This window comes from Sorex araneus, chromosome 3, assembly GCF_027595985.1.
Source record: "Sorex araneus isolate mSorAra2 chromosome 3, mSorAra2.pri, whole genome shotgun sequence".
Taxonomy (NCBI): domain Eukaryota; kingdom Metazoa; phylum Chordata; class Mammalia; order Eulipotyphla; family Soricidae; genus Sorex; species Sorex araneus.
In genome coordinates, this window is record NC_073304.1 from 147,190,533 (window position 1) to 147,217,313 (window position 26,781).

General features: G+C 37.8%; 1 protein-coding gene across 1 annotated transcript in view; it reads right to left on the reverse strand.

The window, feature by feature from the left end:
• SPAG17 (sperm associated antigen 17) overlaps nucleotides 1–26,781 on the reverse strand; it is a 317,179-nt gene that overhangs the window by 103,830 nt on the left and 186,568 nt on the right. Inside the window, exons 19-24 of the mRNA XM_055132151.1 lie at nucleotides 25,225–25,400; nucleotides 23,145–23,239; nucleotides 9,602–9,835; nucleotides 7,676–7,787; nucleotides 5,918–6,064; nucleotides 1,917–2,030 (exon numbers count right to left, since the gene is read on the reverse strand). Coding sequence (XP_054988126.1) covers nucleotides 1,917–2,030; nucleotides 5,918–6,064; nucleotides 7,676–7,787; nucleotides 9,602–9,835; nucleotides 23,145–23,239; nucleotides 25,225–25,400 — 878 coding nt within the window. The remainder of the gene's footprint in view (nucleotides 1–1,916; nucleotides 2,031–5,917; nucleotides 6,065–7,675; nucleotides 7,788–9,601; nucleotides 9,836–23,144; nucleotides 23,240–25,224; nucleotides 25,401–26,781) is intronic.

Consider the following 26,781-nt stretch of genomic DNA (forward strand, 5'->3'; position numbering starts at 1 on the left):
CTTCCTAATCCCAGCAGGGTCCTAATCTCATCCTTACTTTTGGACCATGACAGCATTGTCCATGATCATGCTCTCAACTTATAGTTGAGTATTGTGGCACTTTGGCCTGGCCTATCTCGATGCCAGGGTAGCACATAACTCACCACTTGCCCTGGATCCATCCTGTCCCTCGTTGGGACCCTGTTTTGGGGGTGTTAGGAACTAAGGGTAACTGAGTTAAGAAAGCAGATGCCCAGGAGTAAATATTATTGAAGTCAATCAACTCCCAAGTTACAAGCACAATATTGTCTTCCTGTGTCCATACAGAAAAGACATTGCTTTAAGATAATCTATGTTCCCTAAGGCAAGGCTAAAAGGACAAACCCCATGTTATCCTACACTTGGGAATGTAGCCTCTGCAGGAAAGGAACTACTATACACCCAATAATTGGATCACCATGATTTATACTAGCACACAGTTTCAAAGTCACACAGTAGAGAGATTATCTTTATATTTTGTATGCAAAAGACTTTAGTATGTTATAGTTAGATTTCTATAAAATGCACAAGAATCCTCATTTTCTAACTATTTTTTGGTAAAGAGGTGTATATATTACATGCTCTGTAAAGAAACAGTGTTGTTGGAAAAATCGTTTATTAACATTCAGGTACAGAAATCCTTGAAGATGAAAGATTTCTTAAAGGTTAATGGCCTGAAGCACTTCTGAGCAATTCCAAAAGCACAGGATTCTTAAAATACCATTGTGCAGAAATCAAAAGGATTCCGGGGAAAGCTTGTCCTTGTTGCTTTCCTTGGCAACAATTAACAGGCAAATTTTCAATAGATAATTAACAGAGGCAATTGAAATATATATATGTGTATATACGTATGTATCTATATATATATGTTTTAAAATTAAGGCAATCAGTTTGGTCTTGATTTCCCCACATTTGAAAGTACACTAAATGTACACACACACACACACACACACACACACACACATACACATACACACACACATGCAAATGCTGTTTAAATTGTCAAGGAACAGGACTGGAAAGATAGCTTAATGGACTGAGTGAATGCTTTGCATGTGAGAGGCTTGTGGCTAACGCCTGGCACTGCATGGTCCCCTTAGCACCTCCAGGAGTGACCCCTCCAGCACAGACAGAGCGCAAGTACTCCATGCAAGCATGAGGGTGTGGCCTCCAAACAAAGAACTGGCAAGCTACTACTGTCACTGTCATCCCATTGCTCATCGATTTGTATGAGTGGGCACCAGTAACGTCTCTCATTGTGAGACTTATTGTTACTGTTTTTGGCATATCCAATAAGCCACGGGTAGCTTGCCAGGCTCTGCTGTGTGGGCGCAATACTCTCACACTTCTGTAGCTTGCTGGGCCCTCTGAGAGGGGCAGAGGAATCGAACACAGGTTGGACACGTGAAAGGCTAACACCCTACCACTGTGCTATCACTCCAGCCCAAGCTACTACTACTATTCTTTTTTTTCTTTTAATAAGTTAAGGAGGTGAATTTTATGAGTTTTTTTTTGTTTTTGCTTTTTTTGGGTCACACCCGGCGATGCACAGGGGTCACTCCTGGCTCTGCACTCAGGAATTACCCCTGGCCGTGCTCAGGGGACCAAATGGGATGCTGGGAATCGAACCCAGGTTGGCCACGTGCAAGGCAAACGCCCTACTCGCTGGGCTATCGCTCCAGCCCCTACTACTACTATTCTAATGTGTGAAATAACATATATGCACACATAACATGTATGTGTATACACATATGTGTACACCAATACACACATGCATGTTTTCACACTTCAGGAAAGAAGGGGCTTTAGTTAAAGCCTGATACCAACAAGCGGCTGACAGGATGGGCAGACAGGCCCGGACAAAGAACACTCAATCCTCTCCGTTGTGTTTACTTCACCTGGAGCTAGTCCACTTGATCCATAGTAACTTATTGAGAGGCAGATTCCATTTTCCAAGGTGGCAGAAAAAGATCCAAACTTGCTGACAATTTTATTTTTTGCATCAAATTCTTCTAAAAGACAAAATTAAAAATCAAGTTTATTTCTATTTAATTGAAAAGAAATATTCCAAAATTTAGCACAAAGCTTGAGGATTTAGTCCCTGTTGTGTCTGCTAGGCTGCTAGAGGTAGGGGGAGTTAGAAAGAAAATAGGAGACCCTTGTTTTAAGAGTTTTAGGTTCAAATGAAGAAAGAAAACAAACTCGTTGATGACATAGTCACTGCAGATCACTTATCTGGTAGACAATCTATGAAAGTTTTAAAATTAAAGCAATTAATTTATTATCAATTTTCCCACATTTGGAAGTACATTGTAAATTCCCCCTAGCCCACTTAAAAGTCTTCACATTTCAAATTATATTTTGTTTGGCTTTTGGGCCACACCCATTGGTTCTTAGGGCTTGCTCCTGGCTTTATACTCAGGGATCACTCCTGGCAAGCCTGGCCATTGAACAAGGGAGGTCTGTGCAAGGCAAATGCCCTACCTGCACACTATCTCTCTAGTCCCTCAAAATATATTTTAAAATAGTTTCAGTGAAACATAATTTAAAATAAAAATACTTAAACACACATTAAGATTTTGTGGATTTTTAGTTTTGATGTTTTATTTCCTGTTATCCATTTTTCTGTATTTTCATATAATCAATACAGCAGGATAGTCTATATAGGACAAATGATTCAAAATATTCTGACTTACTAAGACAAATTTTTAGAATGGGGAATTTAAATGATCCTTGGAACAAAAATAGTACTTAGTGTAGATCAAAGTGTAGCAAAAGAAGTGCCTTTATACATTATCCATGACAGTATGTGGTGGTAGAAATGGAAGCAAAATCTTGAAATAATCCATTTAAGGGAACCCAGTGCACAGAAAGAATATCAGTTAAGAATATAAAAACAGGGGCAAGAGCAACAATAGCAGGTAGGATGATTGTCTTGCACATAGCTGATCCGGGTTCAATCCTAGGCACCTGATATGGTCTCCTAGTCCATCATTAGTGATCTGAGCCCAGAGTAGGCCCTGAGTACTACCAGGTGTGGCCCCCAAACAAAACAATACATAACAAAAGCCCAAACAAAAATTAAATAAAAAACAACACGTGCACAAAAAATATAAAAATTATATGAGACAAAGAAGCTTGGACTTTTGTTTTAAAACACTTAGGATGTTTTAAAAATCATTTTCTATAGCTTAAAAATATACTTCCCCAATTTAATCAAGATTTTGAAGTTTTCTCTGAAAACCAGTATAAACCCTTAATGGCTGTTTATAAAGTAGATAAGAGATTTAGAGGTTAAACTTATGCAAATTGTAGGTATTGCAGATGGAAAAAAAAGAACAAATGGAAGAGAAAAAATAAATAACTGAAGAAAAATTTTCTAGACTGAAGTTGGAAATGAGAAACAATTGTTTCTGGGCCTTTTGGCTAAGATCAAGTGTAGTATCAGATGAGAAGGATTCATCCAATTTCAATTCAGAATGATAAAACAGAGGAGTAATGTGAACCATAAAGGAAAAAGATGATTTAGAAGCCTATATTGAGCAAGATATCTGTGATATCTAGTGATATGCACCATTAAGAGGATATTCGAACATGTGTCCCATTTGAGGAGAAAATTGAAAACGAAATCAACAGTAAGTATCCAGAGTGGTACCCTGATGTGAAAGAGGAAAGAAAGCAAAGGTAGTTAATGCTTCCAGGTCTGTCTCTCACCATCTTTCTCCCTTCCTGCCTGTCCATTTGCTCTGTATCTCTCTAGATTAGGAACTTCCATTTTCTGAAAATGTGTGTTACAAGTTTCTTAGACCTCCTATGATCCCTATCACATATTCATTTCCTTTTTTTCTGACTTTATTTTATATCTGTTTTTAGCAACCCTTAATAAGTGTAAAAACTATTCATGGGTTAAGATTTTGGGCTGGAGCGATAGCACAGTGGGTAGGGCATTTGCCTTGAATGAAGCCGACCTGGGTTTGATTCCTCTGCCTCTCTCGGAGAGCCTGGCAAGCTACCAAGAGTATCTCACCTGCACAGCAGAGCCTGGCAAGCTACCTGTGGCATATCTGATATACCAAAAACAGTAACAAAACGTCTCACAATGGAAATGTTACTGGTGCTCACTCGAGCAAATTGATGAGCAACTGGATGACAGTGATACAATGATTTAGACTTAATAATAAACTCTTAAAAAGTGTAAAAACTATTCATGAGTTATAAAATACTGATCACTAAAAATTGAGCACTCTTGTGAAATTGTAACTGAAACTGAAAAAAAAGATAATTTGGCTAATGACTAATTTAGGGATAAAAATTGGAAATTACTTAAGCATGCTAAGAAAACAAATTTCAAATAAATGTAAATGTATACATAAATACACACATATTCATAAATATACCTAAATACAATTATATATGAATTGCATTAATCTATAAAATCATTCAAATGATTAAATGATTTTATATAAGTACATACCAAAGAATATTATGGAAAATTTGAATATTTTAAAAAATAAACAAAAATATTTATGATTATAAAGATTTTATAAGTAGTTGTTACTGCTAGGTTATAAAATTATAGGTAGCACTGTCTTCCCATTGTTCATCGATTTACTCGAGCGGGTACCAGTAACATCTTCATTGTGAGACTTGTTGTTACTGTTTTTGGCATATCGAATATGCCACGGGCAGCTTTCCAGGCTCTGCTGTGCAGGTGGGATACTCTTGGTAGCTTGCTGGGCTCTCCAAGAGGGCAGAGGAATAGAGTCCGGGTCGTCTGTGTGCAAGGTAAATGCCCTACATGCTGTGCTATTGCTCCATCTTATTTAAACATTCTTATATTTTCTATGTTTTGTAATAAAACAAATATTAAAAATCCTTAATTAAGGATTTAGACTTTTGGGCCACACCTGTTAGTGCTCAGGAATTAATCCTCCAGGATCACTTCTGGTGGTTCTTTGGGGATCATATGGGGGACTGGAGAGTGAATCCAGGTTGGCCACATATGAGGCCTCCAAAACTATCTGGCCCCAAGAAACCAAACATGTTTTAAAATAAAAAAGTATATTTAAATACTTTAAATTTTAAGTTCCTGAAGTTTGTTTAAATTCAGACTTGTGAAACAGTGTGTTGTCGAGTTTGAAAAGTGCTGTGATCATAATGTAATACTAATGTAATAATAAAGATTGAGTTGGTTTGATTATTAATTTTAGTCTCAAAAATTTATAATCAATTACCCTCCTTTTGTAAATACAATCCATGTTTTACTGAACAAGAAATAATTTCTCTAGCTAATATTACCTGAATTTGTTAAATGTTCAAGAAGTTTCATGGTGTTTTATCGACAGACAATTACATCTACAAGCAGGTCAAGACTCTTGTCAAATTTATATTTTTTGTACCCTTGCAACCTAAGAAATTTGATTCTATAGGGAGAACTAAGTAATAGAGGACAGAAAGAAACCCCATCATTTGCAGTGGATATTGGATTGAAGCTAAATCTGGGTAGGAAACAAGTAACAAGAACCCAGGTCTTAGAACTTACTTATAGATTAACTGCATAAAACAAAATTTAGGCTATAACAAATACTGCAAACTCAATGTTGCTATAAAGACATAAAAAATCACAGGCTAGGGCTAGAATGAAGAGCCAGATGCTGACAGGGAGCCAAAATCAAGTAAGAAGTCTACTTATTTCCAGTTAGATAGCCTATAGAGATAATGCACATGTATTTTACAGTAGGGAATTATATAAGCCAAGTGGCAGAACATTCATAAATTCCCATGAATATATAGAAAATTTCTACATGCTAAGTGTGATGGATGGAGAGTTTCTTTCCAGAGGAGAGATCTGATACGTTCAATATCAATCTCCATTAGTCACAAAGATGCAGCATCTTACCCACTTCAAGACTTTGTTCTTCTTTCTCTTCATCTAAAATATCATCATAATCTTGTTTTTCCTCTTTCACAATTTCCTTAGGGTCTTTTAAATGAACTACAAAACTGTGCTTGTCCTTGTTCACCTTAACTTTGACAAAGGTTGAACCTAGAAAGAATCATGGGTTAGAGATGGGCTGAATATACCCTAAGTACCTTGACATGCCTTCTACATAGTGCAATGTAGAATTTAAACTAGGTAAAAAACCTAGTGATGCCATCATTTTTTTTTTTTTTGCTTTTTGGGTCACACCTGGCGATGCACAGGGGTTACTCCTGGCTCATGCACTCAGGAATTACGCCTGGCGGTGCTCAGGGGACCATATGGGATTCGGGATTCGAACCCGGGTCAGCCGTGTGCAAGGCAAACGCCCTACCCTCTGTGCTATCTCTCCAGCCCCGCCATCATTTTTTTAAATGAGAGAATTTCCAAAGTAGTGTAATGGAGGGAGCAGAGGAGAAAACGTTAAGTGGAACAGAGAATTACAGAAGACACAGTGAATAAATTGGTTGAGGCTAACGTTAATCTGTATTCAACTTCATGACATAGTTAATGTGAATGGGTGTTGCCATGAACAGAGTTAACTAAATGTTATGGTAGTTGTTAGTGGATATAGTTTAGAATTTTCTTCAACACATAATTTTTCTAGTCTTCTCACTGATTATTTGTCCTTTCAACTTGTTTTTTTAACAACTGAAGTAACACTGATTTACAATATGATATAGGTTTCAAGTATACCATTTTTTATAACTCAATATATGTATATACTATATCTGCTACCAATTTTTTTCAAATCCAGTTTTTCTTTTCAGCTTTGAGCAAGCATATCTCAAAAATTGATAGGATTAGTTTTCAGGCTCCATTTACTCTGAACAATCTGGAACAAATATACAATTACATGAATGTACAACAGTTGATAAGAACAAGGGTCAATTATTGAGACATGTCATAGTATTTCACAACTTGAGTTGTGTGCTTTTCTCATGGGATTCTGGGCTTCACTTTTAGTCACTGCTAGTTGTATCCTCTAAGCAGGACATAACATCAAAATATTAAATGCTAAAACATGTGATAATGTAAATAAATGTGCATACTGATATATTAAAATCCCTCTCACATTAAATCACTTCTGTGATCTTCTGGTCAATGTGCAGTCACTATATTGTAATGCTTTTACTTGAGTTATGAATTCACACAGGACACAACATTTAGCTTTTGCAATTATTGCCTCATTAAACATTCACTGAAGACCACATATAAAGAGAAAGTTAAATAAAGATGGGGGAATGATTGGGAGATAAAAGGGGTGGTCTGCTACCATAGGAATAAAGAGGGTTGGGGCTGGGGGACCATTTTGGCCCTTGCTCAGGTGCACAATCTTGAGTACACTCAACAGAGGCCTGTCCCCATTTCCTACTTCCTGACATCTTCACAGATCTGAGAGGTCACTGTTCCCTATCAGACAATCAGCTGTGAAATATAGCTTAGGTCCTTTAATCCATGGGATGGCTCTGAAAGCCCAGATCAGTTCTCCTGCTGGAGAGAAATTAACATTTCTTGCAAGGAAATTCCAGACTAGAATTTCCTCAGCTTATTGCCAGGCTACAATTTCCAACAAAGACTTCTGGATCCAGAAGAAATTTCTCTGCTGCTACATGACACAAGCAGAAGCCCCCAGCCTCTATGCTCTAGACCCTAAACTAGAAACATGCAATGTACCTTTTACAAATGTTGTCTTTTCTACTTCAATCTGTCCTCCATCTGAAGGATATAGATAATATTTTGTCCCGGAGATTTGGATGGGTGTATCTCCCATATTGTAACCATGAAACTAGAAAAAAAATATTTTTGATGTGAAACTACAGTTGGAAAAAATCAAACGTCATCAATGTGAGTCAGTCACTTGGAATATCCAGTGTTAGCATCCATGTCCTCCTTCAGTATCTCCTGTGGCACTACAACGAAGGCAGAACCAAGGGAGGTTTGGGGGCTGGGAAATTATACTGTGGTTAAAGTGTGAGACCATGAATTTGATCCTTAGTGTGGCTCACATGTGCCAAGTGAGATCTTGAAGCTGTTGTGTGTGTGCGTGCGTGTGTGTGTGTGTGTGTGTGTGTGTGTGTGTGTGTGTGTCTGACAGCTGTGCTGTCAGTGGTCCCCAATACTGTATGCAATTTTGGGCTGCACCACAGCCAGGTACCTGTGGGCACTGCAACTAATGGGGACAACTTCTTTCTTCCCCCGACCCCTGCCCCACCCTATGAGCATAATAGCTAATAATTATGTGCAAGCAGCATGACCAAGATCGTGACTCCCTGGTGAACACATGTGCAAACACCACAGCTAGAAAGTAATCTCTGGTAAGCATCACACCCAACTGTGTGGGCACTGACCAAGCATCTGTATGACCCCTCGTCATCACAAAAACAGGAAAGGAAAGGGAGAAAAATCAGGAACAGCCGTCTGTGGTTGTATACTCTGTTCACTGAAGCATCCTCAGAATCCGGTTCAAGTCAAATTGTTGTAATATCGTCAAAAAAGTGTGAAAATTAACTTATCATTTTAAATTAGCTGTTAATGTTTTAAAAATTAATTGACATATTAAGGAGTCTTGGTGTTTTACTCTCTAGAACAGGGGTGGGACAGTTTTTCTGCCAAGGACCACTTTGGTATTTATAATATCACACAGGCCTATACAATACAGGCAGATAAGCCGAGGGCACTTTGGAGAAGCTTATATGTCTGGCACTTCATGTACATGACCAGACCACATGAATATGAAAGTGCCTGAGGTCCATGGGCTAGACACTTCCCAGCCTGGCCCTACAAAGTAATGCATAGAAAGAGTTTTTACTAAGTTTTGCTAATAGAGTTTTGAGTGACCCTGATGTAAGCAGAGATAGACAACTAGCTTAGAGTAGTAGGGAGAAAGACCAGGAGCATGTATTTTCATTCTTTTCTTCTAATGACATTTTATTCATTTTTACCACTCTATTACAGTAGAGCCTGGCAAGCTACCCGTGGTGTATTGGATATGCCAAATACAGTAACAGTAAGTCTCACAATGAGAGACATTACTGGTGCCCGCTCAAACAAATCGATGAGCAACGGGATGACAGTGACAGTGATTTACCACTTTATTATTTTCACAAATTGATCAAGGGAAATTTTGAGTCAACCAAAGGTCTTTTTAAGGTCCTATGATGTGAGATACAACCAATTGGCATCCACTTTGACCTTTTTCAGTTGCTTATTTACATATAATAATGAAAGCTTTTTCTCTGCTTATTTTGGGGCCCCACTCAGTGCTCAGGCCTTTCTCCCGGCTCTGCACTCAGGGAGCACTCCTGGTACAGTGCTGGGGATGGAGCCCTCATCAGTTTCATACAAAGCAAGCACCTTTATTTGCTCCAGACCCTAAATAAATGCGTTCATGTTAAATTTCCACCTTTGGTCTCCTTCATAACCTAGTTTTATTTCACTCAAGAGCCTGAAGATCAGTGCTTGGCTATAAGAGAGGGTCTGTGATTCCAGGGGTGCGTCACAGGTCTGAGATTATTTATACCAGAAGAAACCAGAAGAAATCCTTTGGAAACCCTTCCACTTAGGAATGACCAAACAGTTTTTTCAGAAAATTGATTTTACCGGGAAAGTGACCTCGGCTTGTGGGATATCAGGCAGTTCTTCATATTCTGGGATCTTTATTGGCTCATCTCTACTTTTTTCTTTGATAAAAGATTTTTTCCTCAGGACCTTGGTCTCTTCTTTGTCTAACTTTTCTTTGCCTTTCTTCTTACCAACTTCCTTCTTCTTTTCTGCTTTTTTTTCTTCCCTTAAACGTTCCTCTTCTGCTAATCGTTCTTGTTCTTCTTTCCATGCCTATAAATATATAAAAAATAAATAAGATTTTGAGGCAAATAAAGCTTTATTTATATTTATTTCAAAGGACACGTAACATGATTTCAGCAAGTGCTATCTCTGTCAAATCACAATTCTGAACCAGAAAAGTTTTTTTGGGGGGCTTCTCAACTCTCTCACAGTCAACTTCTGACTAAAGGTTACCAATTTTCTTCAAAGCTATATCAACTTCAGCTTTTTCACTCACCCTCTGTCACCACTTTCTTTAATTATTTCTTTCTTTAGCCTAAACTATTGCTTTAGGCTTCTCTCTGGCTTCCATACCTCTTAACCTTCCCACTAGGAGAACAAGCCTCAATTTAGGTCATAACCATGGCTTATTAAAAACTGTGGTAGGTCAGGTGTCCATAAAATAGGAAGCATAAAATATTTTTCAATGAGTACAATATCACTGTCACTGTATCACTGTCATCCCTTTATAATCACCTAATCAATGTAATCTTCCCATTGATTACAATATAAAAACATTATTTAAAACAAAAACAATATAAAAATTACATTACAGGGCCTAGAGCGATAGTATAGCAGGTAGGGCATTTGCCTTGCACACAGGTTCAATCCCCCGACCCCATATGGTCCCCCAAGCACTGCCAGGAGTAATTCCTGAGTACTGAGCCAGGAGTAACCTCTGAGCATTGCTAGGTGTGATACAAAAAACAAAAAACAAAACAAAACAAAAAATCACGACCTGGGTAGGTTCAACTACCCAGGTTCAATCCCCCGACCCCATATGGTCCCCCAAGCACTGCCAGGAGTAATTCCTGAGTACTGAGCCAGGAGTAACCTCTGAGCATTGCTAGGTGTGATACAAAAAACAAAAAACAAAACAAAACAAAAAATCACGATCATGATCACGAAATCCCGTTAATCACCGATTTCTCGGGCGGGCTCAGTAACCTCTCATTTCATCCTTTCCCTGAGATCTTAGAAGTCTTAGAAGTCTTAGAAAACAAAAATTATTACAATATAATTCTATCAATGATGGTGGTAAAGGATGCAAGAAAAGACAAGGAGGGAGGCAAGCACTGGTGATAGCAATTTTTAACACATATGCCCATGTAGTCTGGCATCAGGGGTTTAATGAAATTACAGTGGCTACAGACATAACTGGGGAGATCAGGTATAGGACATCTGAATAGACAACAAATACACATACATATACATATCTATCTGAAGAGAGAGACAAACTGAAGTGACATGGTTACAACAGTGCTCATGTTTATGCTTTTGGTATACAAAATTACTATATCTTCACCAACACCAAAGTGTCGAAGACTTTCCACCACTGGTTTTACGTCACTGATAGTCTGACTCTTAGTTCCCTACCTTCACCTCTGCACCCTGTCCTCCAATACTATCTCTTTCATAACTGACTTTTTTTTAAAAGGTATAGGTATCTCACATTTTGAAAAACAATTTTTATTGAGATAATTGGAATTTAATATTATTAACCACACTTTTCATGGATCCATCATTCCAACACCACACCCATCATCAAGGTACCCACTGCTTTTCACCAGACTCTCAAGGACATCTCCCTCACCACACTCCCCATGTAAGATCAGTTCTATGTGCAAAAATCTTTAAAAAGTTTTAATGACTTTGACCACTTGTTATTCCTTTACTATGTTTCTTTTTTAATCTCATATATTTGGTATAGGTCTCTCTCTCTCTCTTTCTCTCTCTCTTTTTGGTGTGGAGGTAGTGACACCTACACACACAGGTGAATAAAACAATTCTTCTGGAATCCACAAACTTGTAAATCAATGATGAATTGATAGAGTAAATTTTTTCCAAAACTATTTTTACAGCCATATATATATTTAAAAATATTATGAATAATTCTGTGCTAATACATTGTAGCATATACATGAAGTAGATAAGAACTACAAATGTAAAATTTAATAATATTTTGCTTCAGTTTTCCTTTGAGTTGACTTAAGTTTCTCTTCCAGAGTTTTCTTCATTTCTTCTCCCATCATGACAGCTGTTGCTCTAAGGTCCTCTTCAAATGGTGTCAAGGGTTTTGATGGGCCTAAAGATACTCCTGGACTTTTACCCCTTTGTGACTTAGAAGTTAATTTCCTGGGTTTTTCACTACTCTGTGTTTCATGGGTAGTAATTGTGGAGGTAGACGTGGAGAAGAGTTCCAAGTCTGCTTATATGCTGGTAGTTTCAGTGGGAATGTCTGGGGCCAGGGCTTCCCTGGCGTCTAGGACTGGTGGGACAGGTGGGAGAGGTCTCTTTAGGCAAAGACATGGGTGTCCACTTAAAGACAGAGATGTCCTCCTGGATCCAGTGCAGTTGCTGGTGTAGGCTAGATGGGAGGGAATAGGATTCATTGGTGCAAGGGAGACAATGAATGCTGGGTCCCATGATTTCAAAGGGGAGAGTCATTGGTTTGGCTGAGTCTGCAGTGAACCCCATGTTTCTACCACTAGTATTAACGTGTGGGATTGGTAAACAATACTTATTCAGGGGAGAAAGTCTTCAATGGCGTCTGGCCTTGGGGTCCTTCTCACACATCTAGACAGGAGCCAGCAGAGAAGGCCAGCCTTCCAGCTTCCACACGAATCTGGAAGCCCTGCATGTTTGAGTATTTGTAAATTGTATACTCCATATTACATCCAGAAAAAAATATAATAGAAATTATGTGTATATGTATCCATTATTTACATTAGTATTTTCATATTTATCATATCATACATACTTATATATAATGCATCTTTTTTTCCTAGAGCACTATTACAGAATATTTATCAGTACAACATGGTTCGAAATCGCTACAGAGGAAAAAATAAACTTTAGGAAACACTGAAGAAGTAAAGTTTGTTTTAGAACTGCAAAGGTTATTTTAATGATACCAATAAGAGAAAAATCAACAGATATATTTTCATACCGACAGACACTTAATAAATTTAAGCATAATGATCTGTGGTGTAATTTGCTTCACCATTATGATCAAAAAACCAGAGAAGGAGGCTAACTAAATATTATTGATCATCATTGTTATGAGGTTAGTTGCATGCTTAAGGATATGAATAAATAAGCTTTTGCATACCTAATGTTAATTCACACAACGAAGCTACTACAATCATAACAGAGTATTGTTCTTTCACAGGAATAAATAATGGGTTAAAAAATAAACAGATATTTAATATATGGCATAGTCAATATGCCAACTCAGTGGGGGAGGTGATGTTTTAGTTAATTAGTTGGCAATAATAAAATGAAAGTCCAATGGGAAAAATAAGCAAGGAAGCTTAGATTGTAAAATAAAAATTAATTTCTGAGTGGTTATATATATAGACATAAAATATTCTTTGAAAATATTTTAAAAGGCTACATGAAGATTAATATGTGATAATGTTGGAATCAATCTTATGGAACCAAAAACATAGAATTCCTAAGAAACATTTAAAATGGTATTTTTTAAATGTTTTTGATGAATTATAACATACATGCAAAAATAGTGCATACAAGGGCAGGAGAGATAGAACAGTGGGCAATGCTTTGCATGTGGTCAATCCAAGTTTGATCTCTGGCACCACACATGGTCCCCTTACCACCATCAGGTGTGATCCCTGAACACAGAAACAGTGGCAAGCCTTGAGAATAGCTGGTGTGTCCAAAAACAACAACAACAACAAAGTGCATATATTATGGAAACAAATAATTCAGTAAATTAGCACCAAGCAAACACTTGGGCATCTACCACCAAGACAAGAAATTAGAGCATATCCCAATCCCCAAAAGCCCTCCTCATGCTTCTTACAAATCATTCCCCATTTCCACTCCCCAAAGACTGTCACTACCCTGTATTCTAAAAGTAAAACATTAATTTAATGTTTCCTGTTGTTTTTTTAAATTTAATCATTGTAAGATACACAATACACAGTTACAAAGCTGTTCATGGTCAGGTTTTAGTCATACAATATTCCAACAACATTGACCTGTCTTTAAACTGTATGTAAACTACAAAAATATTCTGAACAGGGTTGCTGGATGCTGATTTAAAAGAAAACTTCCACCACAAAAGAAAAACTCATGAATAAATAGAGTCAATATCATACAGAAATAAATTAAGTGAAGTAGAATAGGTAAAATTACACTAATAACTCAAATGGAAGAGGAGAGAGGAATCAGATTTATTAAAAATAAACAAGCCTTCAGAGAAATATTGGATTCCATCCCATCTGCACGATAGAGCCTGGCAAGCTCCCTTTGTCGTATTCAATATGCCAAAATGGCAACAAGTCTCACAGTGGAGATGTTACTGGTGCCCGCTCAAGCAAAATCAATGAGCAACGGGATGACAGTGATACAGTGACAGTGATTAGAAGAGGTATTATCAGGAAAATGGTAATGCCAGAGGAAAAGAAACAAGAGAACAGTATTTACTCAAAGAAATAATAGCTAAGAATTTTCTTAACCTAACAGTGAATTAGGTAGTGAATTACGCTTGAATAAATGTAGCTCACTGTCAGCAGTTTCTATCTTCATCATCTACTAACCAACATTCAACTACAATGAAGAAGAAATCGAGAAGTTTTACATGGAGCTGGAGAAGTTCTATAAAGAAGACCACATCTTCTACAAGATCATTGTCGGTGATTTTAATGTCAAGATAGGATCAAGAAGGTCACCCGAAGAACTTCACATTGGGTCCCATGGCCTAGAACGGAACGAACAGGTTGAGAGACCGTCTGAGTTCATCATGTCAACCAAGACCATCCACGGTAACTCACAGTTCCAGAAGGCCGAATCTAAATGTTGGACATGTGAGTCTCCCAGTGGACAGTTCCACAACAAAATTGACCACATCATATTCAATTGAAGGTTTTGCCTGACCGATGTTGCTCTTGTCCCAAAATTCCAAACGGGATCAGACCGCCATCTCCTTCGTGCAAAATTCTACTTCACAGAGCGGGGAGAAAGGTCTGCAATGTTTAAGAAGAGAACTCCCACAATAACTACCAATGGGAGCTCTTTGGCACTATTGTGGAAACATGGGAAGATGCCACCATTGACAACATCAATGAGGAATATGATCGACTGGTTCAGCACCTCCATGACTGTGCAAAGAATGCTGAGAGTAGGAAAGCCACAAACAGACGCCTGTCCTCGGAAACTTTCGAGTTCATTCGCCAATGTGGTTTGGCACGAGCCTCAGGCAACCACAACCTAATGTCCAAGCTCACAAAGCTGTGCAGAGAAGCAATAGAGGAAGACCTCAAAGAGAGAAGAGCAGCAGTGTTGGCTGATGTGGCAGAAGTGGGGAAAAGTATTCACAATGCTTGCCTGTCCTTCCCCAACTAAAAGACCAAAATGACTGCCCTACAATGTCCTGATGTATCTATCACATCTTCCAGAAGGTCAATGGAGAGGATTATTCATTACTTCTACTCAGATCTCTTCGATAGCCATGTCCACCTGCCCATATACCAAATTCCGCAGGAAGGATATGTCATTCCCAATGTCCTCCCTTCCGAAATCCGACATGCCATTTTGTCGGTAAAGATGCGTGCAGTACCCAGTGCAGACCAGGTCAGACCCAAACACCTGAAGAATCTGCTGCCAGTACTCGTCAATACACTGGCTCGGCTCTTCAAATGCTACCTGTCCAAATGCAAGGTTCTGTCCCTATGGAAAACCAGCAGGACTGTTCTATTGTACAAGAAGGGAGACATCCATGACATGGGTAACTATCACCCAATCTGCCTATTGTCCGTAGTCTATAAGTTGTTCACTCATGTCATCCTGAGTAGAATAGGCAGAACACTAGAGGAAGGACAACCATGTGAGCAAGCTTGGTTCCAAAAAGGATTCAGCACAATTGACCATATCCACACAGTGACCAAACCCACTGAAGTTTCGCAAGAGTTCAAGATGCCACTCTGAATCACATTCATCGATTTAAAGAAGGCCTTTGATTCTGTTGAGATTGAAGCAGACATCAAAGCCCTAGCAAAACAGGGTGTTCAAACTCAGTACATCAAGATCCTCCACAAGCTGTATTATGGACTCACCACCAGGATCTCACCATTCTACAAGGAAGTGATCATTGACATAAAGAGAGGGGTTCGGCAGGGTGATACCATTTCACCGAAACTCTTCAGTGCCACCCTCGAGAACATCATGCGATGACTGGAATGGGAAGGAATGGGAGTGAAGATAGATGGTCGGCAACCACACCACCTCCACTTAGTTGATGACATTGTCCTAATAACACCAAACATTAGCCAAGGGGCACAAATGTTCGTCAACTTTGACCAAGAGTGTGGAAGGGTCAGACTGCAGCTGAATCTCACCAAAACAATGTTCATGAAAAAACGAACTAGTCCCTGACATTCCATTTGCTCTCACTGGAATGAACATCTCCAAATGCAGCTGTTATCTTCACCTGGGTCGAGAATTCAACATGAGGAACGACTTGGCACCATAACTGCACAGAAGGAAGATAGTAGTGTGGAATGCCTTCAAGAGTGTTGAAGAAGTGGTTAAGAGGACAAAGAACCTCCAGTTCGAGGCACGTCTTTTCAACTCCACTGTTCATTCTGCACTAACGTATGCCTCAGAGACCTGGGCCTTATGAAAACAGGATGAGAATGCTATTTGGGTATCCCAAAGAGGAATCAAAAGAGCTATGCCTTGAGTATCACATTTTACTCAAGTGAGAGAAGGAATCTGGAGTTCCAATCTTTATCGACGGTCAAGAAACAGGGATGCTGTCTCATTTTCCAAGGCTTCAAAATCAGATGGGCTGGACAAGTAATGGGATTCAGAGATGACCGGTGGACTAAAGCTGTTACCAACTGGATTCCTTGGGATGTCAAAAGACCACGTGGCCATCCACCAATGAGATGGTCAAACTTCTTCATCAAAACCCTGAACAAATGGTTTGAGGCTCTTTCTGTTCCTGGAGTGAGCAGATATCATTGGGCTACACTAGCATGTGACAGGGATGAATGGAGACTTTACCGGTGCCCGCTCAAACAAATCAAAGATCAATGGGATAACAAGTGATAGAACAGTGAATTAAATATGGCAGTCCAAGAAGATGACTCAACACCCAATTTTCTAAATGCAGAAAGATATACATCAAGACACTCCATGGTTATCAAAAGTTAATAGTAAAGAAGAAAATACTAAAAGAGGAAAAGGTAGCATTCAAGAACTCTCAATCAGACTATTGAATTCACAGTAGAAATACTACAGATTAAAAGTGTCACAGTATCTACAATAATACAAGATAGAAACTACCTGTCAAGAATATTCTACCTTGAAAAATAATTAAATATGATCAATAAATATTTTCATAGATGAACAGAAATTTATATCAACATTATCAGACATGCATTATACAAAATTCGTAAATGTTCTTGTACAGGAAAAAGAAAAGGCAAAAGAAAATTTGCCCTTTTCATTTGACTAATAAAAAGAATAAAAATGGAATGAATAGGCATCAACAAGAAAGTATCAAATTTGCTTGAGAAAAATTATGACATAATATTTTAGACAAGAAATAATCAATACCAGCACAAAAAGATCATCATAACTACAAAAAAGACCGGTATAATTTCCATAGTAACCACAAAACAAAAATATGGAGCAGAGACACTTAGATAAAAATATAAACAGACTCATCAGGGAAAGTCATCCAAATGAAAAGAGAGAAACAAAAGAAAAAAATTTAAAAATTTTAGAACACCACAAAATAATAAAAGAGAGGGAATAGAATGGCAATAAGTAACCTCCACAAATAAACAATTATTCCAAATGTGAATGGTCTGAACTAATCAAAAGATACACTGACTTGATACTGAAAAATCCAAATCTGTCAATGATATATCAAGTAAGATATAAAGCCTATCATTGACACAGAGTCAAATGCTGAAGCAAAGTGTGATGACACAACAATGCAGAGAAAATGGCAAACTGCTATTCTAATATCTGATAAAGTAGACCTTCAATTTTAAATGGTTATAAACAAATAAGGATGTAATATAATGAGAAAGAGGGGAATCCACAAAGAAAATATAGCACTGTAGCACTGTCATCTGCTTGTTCATCGATTTGCTCAAGCAGGCATCAGTAACGTCTACATTATGAGACTTGTTGTTACTGTTTTTGGCATATCAAATATGCCATGGGGAGCTTGCCAGGCTCTGCTGTGCGGGCGGAATACTCTCGGGAGCTTGCCAGGCTCTCTGAGAGGGATGGAGGAATATTTATGAATTAGCATGGGGACACCCAAATAAAATTATTAACGATCTCACAGGATACACTGACACCAACACAATTATAGTAGGTAATTTAAATACACCACTTAAAGCAAAGAAAAGATCAACCGGACACATTAACAAAAAAAAATAATGACATTAAGTAAACTAATTGAAGACATTGGCTCAATATGCATAGAGAAAAGTTAGAACAGAAATAAACAGGATCCCAAAAGATGATATAAAATGTAAATAAAACAAAGACTTAGTTCTTTGAAAGGATTTATAAAATGAATGAACACTTTATTAGGATCACCAAGAAAAGCAAGAGAAAACTTTGAAAAAAGAATCAGAAAAAACAAAAATCAAAAAGAGTCAGAGGCAAAGTTACAGCTGCATAAGAAGAAGTACAAAGGATTGTGAGAGAGCACTATGGCCATCTTTTTCAATTAACACATTTTTTCTTAAGAAAAGCACTGTGATTTACAAAGCTATTCATAGTTGAGTTTTATTTTATTTTATTTATTTATTTTTTCTTTTTTAATTTTTTTTAATTAGTGAATCACCGTGAGGGTAAAGTTACAGATTTATACATTTTTGTGCACATGTTTCCCCCATACAAAGTTCGAGAACCCATCCCTTCACCAGTGCCCATTCTCCACCACCAGTAAACCCAGCATCCCTCCCACCCTCCCCAGTCCCATCTCCCCCCACCCCACACTGCCACTATGGCAGGGTATTACCCTTTGTTCTCTCTCTCTGATTAGGTGTTGTGGTTTGCAATATAGGTGTTAAGTGGCCATTGTGTTCAGTCTCTAGTCCACATTCGGCACGCGTCACCCCTCCCCTGCATGACCTCCAACCACATTTTACTTGGTGTTCCCTTCTCTGAGTTGCCCAGAATGAGAGACCAGCCTCCAAGCCATGGATTCAACCTCCTGGTACTTATTTCTACTATTCTTGGGTGTTAGACTCCTAGTCTATTATTCTACATTCCACAGATGAGTGCAATCTTTCTATGTCTGTCTCTCTCTTTCTGACTCATTTCACTTAGCATGATACTTTCCATGCTGATCCACTTATAGGCAAACTTCATGACCTCATTTTTTCTAACAGCTGCATAGTATTCCATTGTATAGATGTACCAAAGTTTCTTCAACCAGTCATCTGTTCTAGGGCACTCGGGTTTTTTTTCCAGATTCTGGCTATTGTAAACAGTGCTGCGATGAACATATAAGTGCAGATGTCAGAATTTAAGACATACAATATTGAAGCACTGATCCCACCACCAGCCCACCAGTGTCAACTTCCCTCTACCAATGTTTCCAGGTTCTCCTCCATATCCTCCCCACCCACCCGTACCCTGACTCCCGAGTCTGCCTCCTTGGTAGACACCTTTCTTGGGTCTCTGCTGGAATCTGCAAAGACTTCAGTGTTGTTGACTCTGGTTTGGATAGTTGGCTCTATCATTCCTTAATACCACCTCTGGGTACCTGAATCCCCTGACCTAGCTCCTGCTGTGTTTTCTAAATCCCCTCTTCCTTTCCCCTTCACTCTTTCTTTCATTATACTCCCTATATCCCCATCCACTGCTGATGGAAATGTTTTCTGGTTCAACCCCAAGGAAAAAAGGGGGATTTCCAGATCAACCTTGGCCTTAGAAGATAGGCTGGAAAGGAACCATGGCCTATTTTGGAGGGGGCACACCCAGCGATGCTCAGGGGTTACTCCTGGCTCTGTACTCAGGAATTACTCCCGGCAGTGTGCAATATGGGATATCAGGGATTGAACCCGGGTCGGTCGCATGCAAGGCCCTACCCACTGTGCTATCACTCCAGCCCTCATGACCATTTTTACATGGACAAATGAGATAACCTAGAATATTCCTTAATACCACCTCTGGGTACCTGAATCCCAGAGGTGATCATACAACTAGGAAGAAATATGTAGGTTAAACAAGATGAATCACAGGTACAGAAAGAGAAACAATATATGAAGTCTTTTAAAAACTGAAATCCCAGAACTAGATGAATTGACCAGTGACTTATACAGAACTGTCAAAGAATTAATACTCATCCTACTCAAACTCTTAAAATAAAACTGAAGAGAGGGGAAACACTCTCAATCACATTCTATGAGGTGGATATCATTGGAATACCGGAATCTGAAGGGACAGCACAAAGAAAACTACAGTCTGGCAAACTGATGAACACTGAAATTAAAATTCATAACACAATCTTGACAAATTGCAGGCAATGGCACCATAGGAGAGTCAGCCTGACATAATAAGATTTATCTCAAGGATTTCAGGATTGTTCAAGATACACAAATTCATTAATGTAATGCATCACATCCAAAAAACCAAAGGTAAAATCACATGTCCTATCAATAGATACTGAAAAAAAAGAACATTTATCAAGATTAAACATCCATTTATAATAAAAACCCTCAATAAATTGGGAGTAGAAAGAAGGCATTTCACCATAATAATGCCAAATGATAAACCCACAGATAAGATCATATTCAGTGGTGAAAAATGGAAATCTTTTTTCTTAGATTCAAAGAAGATAAGAATCACCTTTTTTGCCCATGCCCAAGACTGACCATTTTTACCATTTTTTTTACTAAACACAGTTTTTGACATCCTAGTCAGAAGAATGAGGAAAGGAAAATATATAGGTACTGGGGAGATAGTTCAGAGACCAGGGACAAATGCAAAAAATGCACAAAGACCTGAGTTTGAACCCCAGCAGGACATGGCCACCAGAAGATCATAGAATGGGCATTGTGGTCCCCAATACTACTCGGAAGTTCTCCTCAGAAAAAGAAAACAAAATAATATAAGATGAAAAAAACTAGAAAAGAAATAAAATTCTCATTATCTTCAAAGGACATGGTAATATAACATAGAAAGCCTTAAAGGTATCACACACACAAAATCAATGTATATAAATTTATGAATTTACAGTAGTTGAAAGAGCCATACTGAAAACTGTATACAAGACATTGTTAAAGTAAATAAAGGATATGAAATAGTAAGACATCTCATTTTCATGGACTGGCATAATTAACATTACTAAAATGTCCATCTTGCCTAAAGTGATGACATTTTATAAGTAAGTACAAAACAATTTTCATTTATATGGAACCCGCTGGAAAAAAAGAACCCAGACAGTCAGAGGAAAAAAAAGAGGCATCATGCTTCATAAAGTTAAACAAATCTACAAAGCAATAGCAACTAAAACAATGTGTCATTGGAATAAAAAAACGGGTACAAATAAAGATGAAATGCAATAGAGCCCAGAAGTTTTACACAGATTTAATCTCTAAAAAATGAGTTAAAACCGTATTTTAAAGAAAAGTCTCTTCTACAAATGATCACATGTTGAAGGGAAGGCATGTTGGCAAGTGGAAAAAAACCTGAGAATAAACCAACTGGGCCTATACTCAGCTAAAAGGTTTTTTCAAAAGCAACAAAAAACTGCACAAAATGAAAAGGCAATCAATTGGGAGAAAATTTTTGCAAATCATGTGTCTGATGTGGACAATATCCACAATACTTAAGGAAATCTCACATTTTAACAATTAAAAAACCCAAAAAACCCAATAAAAATATGGGCAGGATATCTGAATAGACATTTTCCCAAAGATGACCCAGAGAAACATAAAAAATATTCAATATTTAATATTAGAGAAGTACAAATCAAAACCACAATGACACTGTCTCAAACAGTAATAATGACCTATGTTTAAAAAGACTGAAAACAGGTGTTGGCACAGATGTAGAGATAAATAAGTCCTGTTACACTACTGGTAGAAACGTAAAGTGCTTCAGACTCTATGAAAAACATAATAAAATTCCCTAAAATAAAAACTAAAGAAAGAAATGCAATATGATTCATTGACACCACTCCTAGGCATTTATCCAGAGAATATAAAAACATTGATTTGAAAAGATACTTATACCTTGTATTCATAGCAGCATTACACACAATAGATAAATCAACATAGATGCCCACTGATGGATGGCTTTTTTTTTTGGGTTAGTTTTTATTTGGGGGCCACACCTGGAAGGATAGGACCTACTCCTGTTTCTGCACTGAGGGATCACTGTGGGAAAAGGAGGCTGTATTGGGCTCCAGGAATAGAATCCAGGTTGGCTGCCTGCAAGAGGAGTACCTGCTGCTGTACTCTGACAGTAACTGACTTAAAAAGCAGCAGAATAAATACATTCAACAGGACATTTGAATAACTCTACCTTTTAAAAGATGAAATTGTGCCTTAATCAACAAAAATGTGTCTTTATGGACTTGAGGTGATTTTGCTAGGTGAAATAAGTAAGGAAATGAAAGGCCAGTTGGCCAAATGTTTTTATTCCTGTGAAATATAAATTACCAAGGCAAAATTGTTAAAAACAAAACAAAAACCATAACTAACTATCAGACTCTGTGAAATCTGTGAAAGTTTCCAGAGGGAAAGAGAGGAGATGGGAGGTATGTGTGGAAGAATCTTTTAGATGGGATGTGAACTTTGGGAGTCGGGGCTTAACCCTCTAGAAGGTTAAGCTATACTCCTTAAATTCTGTAGAATTTTAAATCCATAATAAATAAGTAAAAAGGGGGGGTGGGACTTAAAAATACGAACAAAACATTTGCAGCAAAAACATGGTTCACCAATTTGAACAATACATTCCCTTGAATTTCAGTTAAAATAAAGATGAATAAGACACAGATTCTTTTTTTTTTTTTTTGCTTTTTGGGTCACACCCAGCGATGCTCAGGGGTTACTCCTGGCTTTGCAGTCAGGAATTACTCCTGGCGGTGCTTGGGGGACCATATGGGATGCCGGGGATCAAACCCGGGTCGGCCGCATGCAAGGCAAACGCCCTACCCGCTGTGCTATTGCTAAGACTTACTAGGTGAAAGACTTTGGTGGAGAAACTGACCTTTCACTACCAATTCAATTATTCCTCAGAGTTCATGGGAAAAATTGTTTGATAACTGTATCACACAAATATGCACCATGTCATTTGTCTTTCATTGTATTACCTTGAGAGAACCTTCTAAAACGAAAGAAATCTTATCCTTCTCTTTTTCTTTTTCTTTTTCTTGTTCTGAAAGCTCTGTTTTGCTCATTCCTTTACCTATAACCAGAAAAACTTTTTAAATTTGATTATGTAATGTTTATTTATTTATTTATTTTTACTGAATCACTGTGAGATATGCCATTACAAAGCTGTTGATGATTGAATTTAAGTCTTGCAGTATTCCAACACTCATCCCTCCACCAGTGTACATTTCCCAGCACCAGTGTCCCCAAGTTCCCGCCCATCACCCCCCACCTCTGAATCCTGGCAGTTTTGTTCTCTCTCTCTCTCTCTCTCTCTCTCTCTCTCTCTCTCCTCCTCTGTCTCTGTCTCTCTTTGTCTCTGTCTCTGTCTCCCCCCCCCAATTTTGGGCATTGTGGTTTGCAATATTAATAATGAAAGGTTATCAAGAATATCCCTTACCTACTTTTAACCCTCAGATCTTTTCCAGCGTGATCATTACCAGCTATTATTGTCATACTGGTCTCTTCTCTATCTTACCTATCCTCAGCCCCACACACACTTTGGTTAGTTCCACCCATTGACCAGTCCTCCTAACCCCTGTTTTTCCTGGACGTTATTCTTCTACTACATATATATTTTTATATGACACAAATGAATGCAGTCATTCTATAGCAAATCTAACTTTCTGTTTTATATTGAAGCCTATTTCTTTGTCATTGTTGTTTTTCTGTTTTGAATATTTCCATATTTCCTCGTTTGAGAGGCCTCAACCTAAACATGCTCTACCTACCGGGTATAATTACTTATGGGCCCCAGGTAATTATTTTCTGGACTCTACAGACATCTATAAAGTCATTGACATTTGGGTTCTATTCAGGAAGACAATAAGGGAAAGGCAGTCAACCCAGAGGGGTTCCTACCAACAGGAACAAGCCATATCCTAGACACATTGTTAAAACATAGCCCCATTCTCTCTTATTTAAATGTTGGGCTTATTACACCAGATACTAGGTCTTAGCTGTGCACCCATATTGGAAAAAATGCCCAACTGATAAATTGTATATACTTATATATGTATAAATATTTATATAGACAAATATAATTATTTATATATAATAATTTATATATATTACAATATTTATATATAATAATGCCAATTTATATAATTGACATTATATAAATATATATGTACACACATATACACATATATGATCATGGTGGATGGTAAATGATTCAGCATTAATTTAGTTTTCAAAATAATACATTGGAATCAACCAAGCACAAAATAGTTTGAAAAATGGCAGAGGTTACAGAAACTTTGCAAAATGTATGTCACTACTGCTTTATGTGAAGTCACTCTCAACTTTGTCTACTAAAACTAAACACATGATGAACAGGGTATCTGTATCTATTCCGGGGCTCAAGTCCAGTAAAATATCCTTATTTTCCAAATAAGTTGCCTCGTTACTTCCCTTCTCTATCAGTTATCCTCTCTCTGTCACTGCCTCCTCCTACCACCAGCAGTTTTAAAGCCACAGAAATGAAGAGAACAAAAACAAATACAGTGTTATCTCAACATCTTGTCAAGTCCTTGCTACAAATAATCAAGAATTTCTTTTCATTTACTTTTTGATTCCTACCCACAATTGGTCTTTAGGCTTTTGTAATGAAGATCTTCACTTAATTCATTTTTGTATATTACAAATATTCTAATGTAGATACACTGACTCTGAGTTTATCCCATGCATCACCAACTGGTATTACACAGCTGTACCTATTAATCCTACCAAAATGAAGGCACTACATCTGACATTTCCTTAACATCATATTTAATTAGTACAATGGATAAAATCATCCATATCTGGCAGAAAGTGGGGTCAAATATTGCTTTACCCAACTACAGTACAATCTCATCATACATGGAATGGAAAACAATTCTACTCTAAGTTTCTAAAAAAGTGGGGACTCGCATTAACTTTGATGGTAACTCAACTTTTGTTTACTATCCCTGAAATAGTCACAGTATTGATCAATAACTAGATAATAATCTTGAATTTTATGTTCAACTAGTCACGTACTTTTAGATTTTTTAACAGAGTAAAGTTTGCTAGTAGAAGTTCTGGCACTGAACATTTTCATTTCCTGACCGGATTTGTTCTTACTGATCTCTTCAGTCATTTTAATTTCTTGATATTTTGCTTCTTCTTTTGTGATCCAGTCTTGAATAGATTCTGCAACAAGTTCCAAATAATTCCTAAAATAAAATAAAAGAAGAGAGATGGCAATGGAGTAACTCTTAAATACATAACTAAGGTGATTTGCAAATAAACTTAAAAAGTGAACAAATCTCAAATTTCTGGGGTAACACATGCAATAAACTCAGATATATCTTAGATGTCCTTATCCAAAGTAGTGATATACCCAATATGCATATGAAAAATGCCCAATCTCATTCACTAAAAGAAGTGAAAAAAAATTTTTTTAAAATTTTTATTAGTGAATCACCGTGAGGTACAGTTACAGACTTACAAATTTTCGTGCTTGCATTTCAGTCATACAATGGTCGAGTACCCATCCCTCCACCAGTGCCCATTTTCCACAACCAATAGTCCCAGCATCCCTCCCACCACCCCCACCCTATCCCCTCCACTCCACCCTGCCTCTATGGCAGGGCATTCCCTTTTGCTCTTTCTTTCTTTTGGGTATTGTGGTTTGCAATAGAGGTATTAAGCGGCCATCATGTTTGGTCTATAGTCTACTTTCAGCCTGCATCTCCCATTTCAAGTGGGCCCTCCTAGCACCATTTACTTGGTGGTCCCTTCTCTATCTGAGCTGCCTTTTCCCCCAGAAGAAGTGAAAATTTTAAAATGAGTTATTTTCATCCAAGTCAAGTTTTAAAAAGTTTGGTACAACTAAGAGTTGATGGTTTGGAGAAAGAGTCATTCTCAAGACTCTTAGTTGGACGGTAATATGAAGAAATATTTTTTTAGAACAATATTGAAGCAGAATAAAAGTTCATTTACTTGACAACCAGCTAATTGACTCACTGTAGTTGAAATACCCCACCCTCTGATTCTCACTCTCTGGGGCTGGAGAGATACTCCAGTCAATAGGGTGCTTGCTTTGTATGTGGATGACCTGGGTTCAGCCAGGAGCGATCCTTGAGCACAGAGCCAGGAGTAAACCCTGAGCATAACTGGATGTGGTCTCCCAAACAGAATAAAAATAAAACAAGACAAAAATACATAATGACTTTGGTAACTCCTCTCGTAACTACTACAAACTATGCTGTTTTATATTTATGCTAACATTATCAAGTTGTTTTATGGAGTCAGTCATATTTAATCCTCAAATCATTTATTCTAAGTATACTGATTATTGTAATTGCATTTTTTGCTTTTTGGGTCACACCCAGTGATGCACAGGGGTTACTTCTGGCTCCGCACTCAGGAATTACTTCTGGTGGTGCTTGGGGGACCATGTGGGATGCTGGGAATCAAACCAGGGTTTGCCACATGCAAGGCAAACGCCTTACTCACTACTATCGCTCCAGCCCCTGTAATTGCTTTATATACACTAAACTATGTAAATGTCAAAAGAGAGTTGTTTCTGAGGAAGGCCAAGTATTTACATTT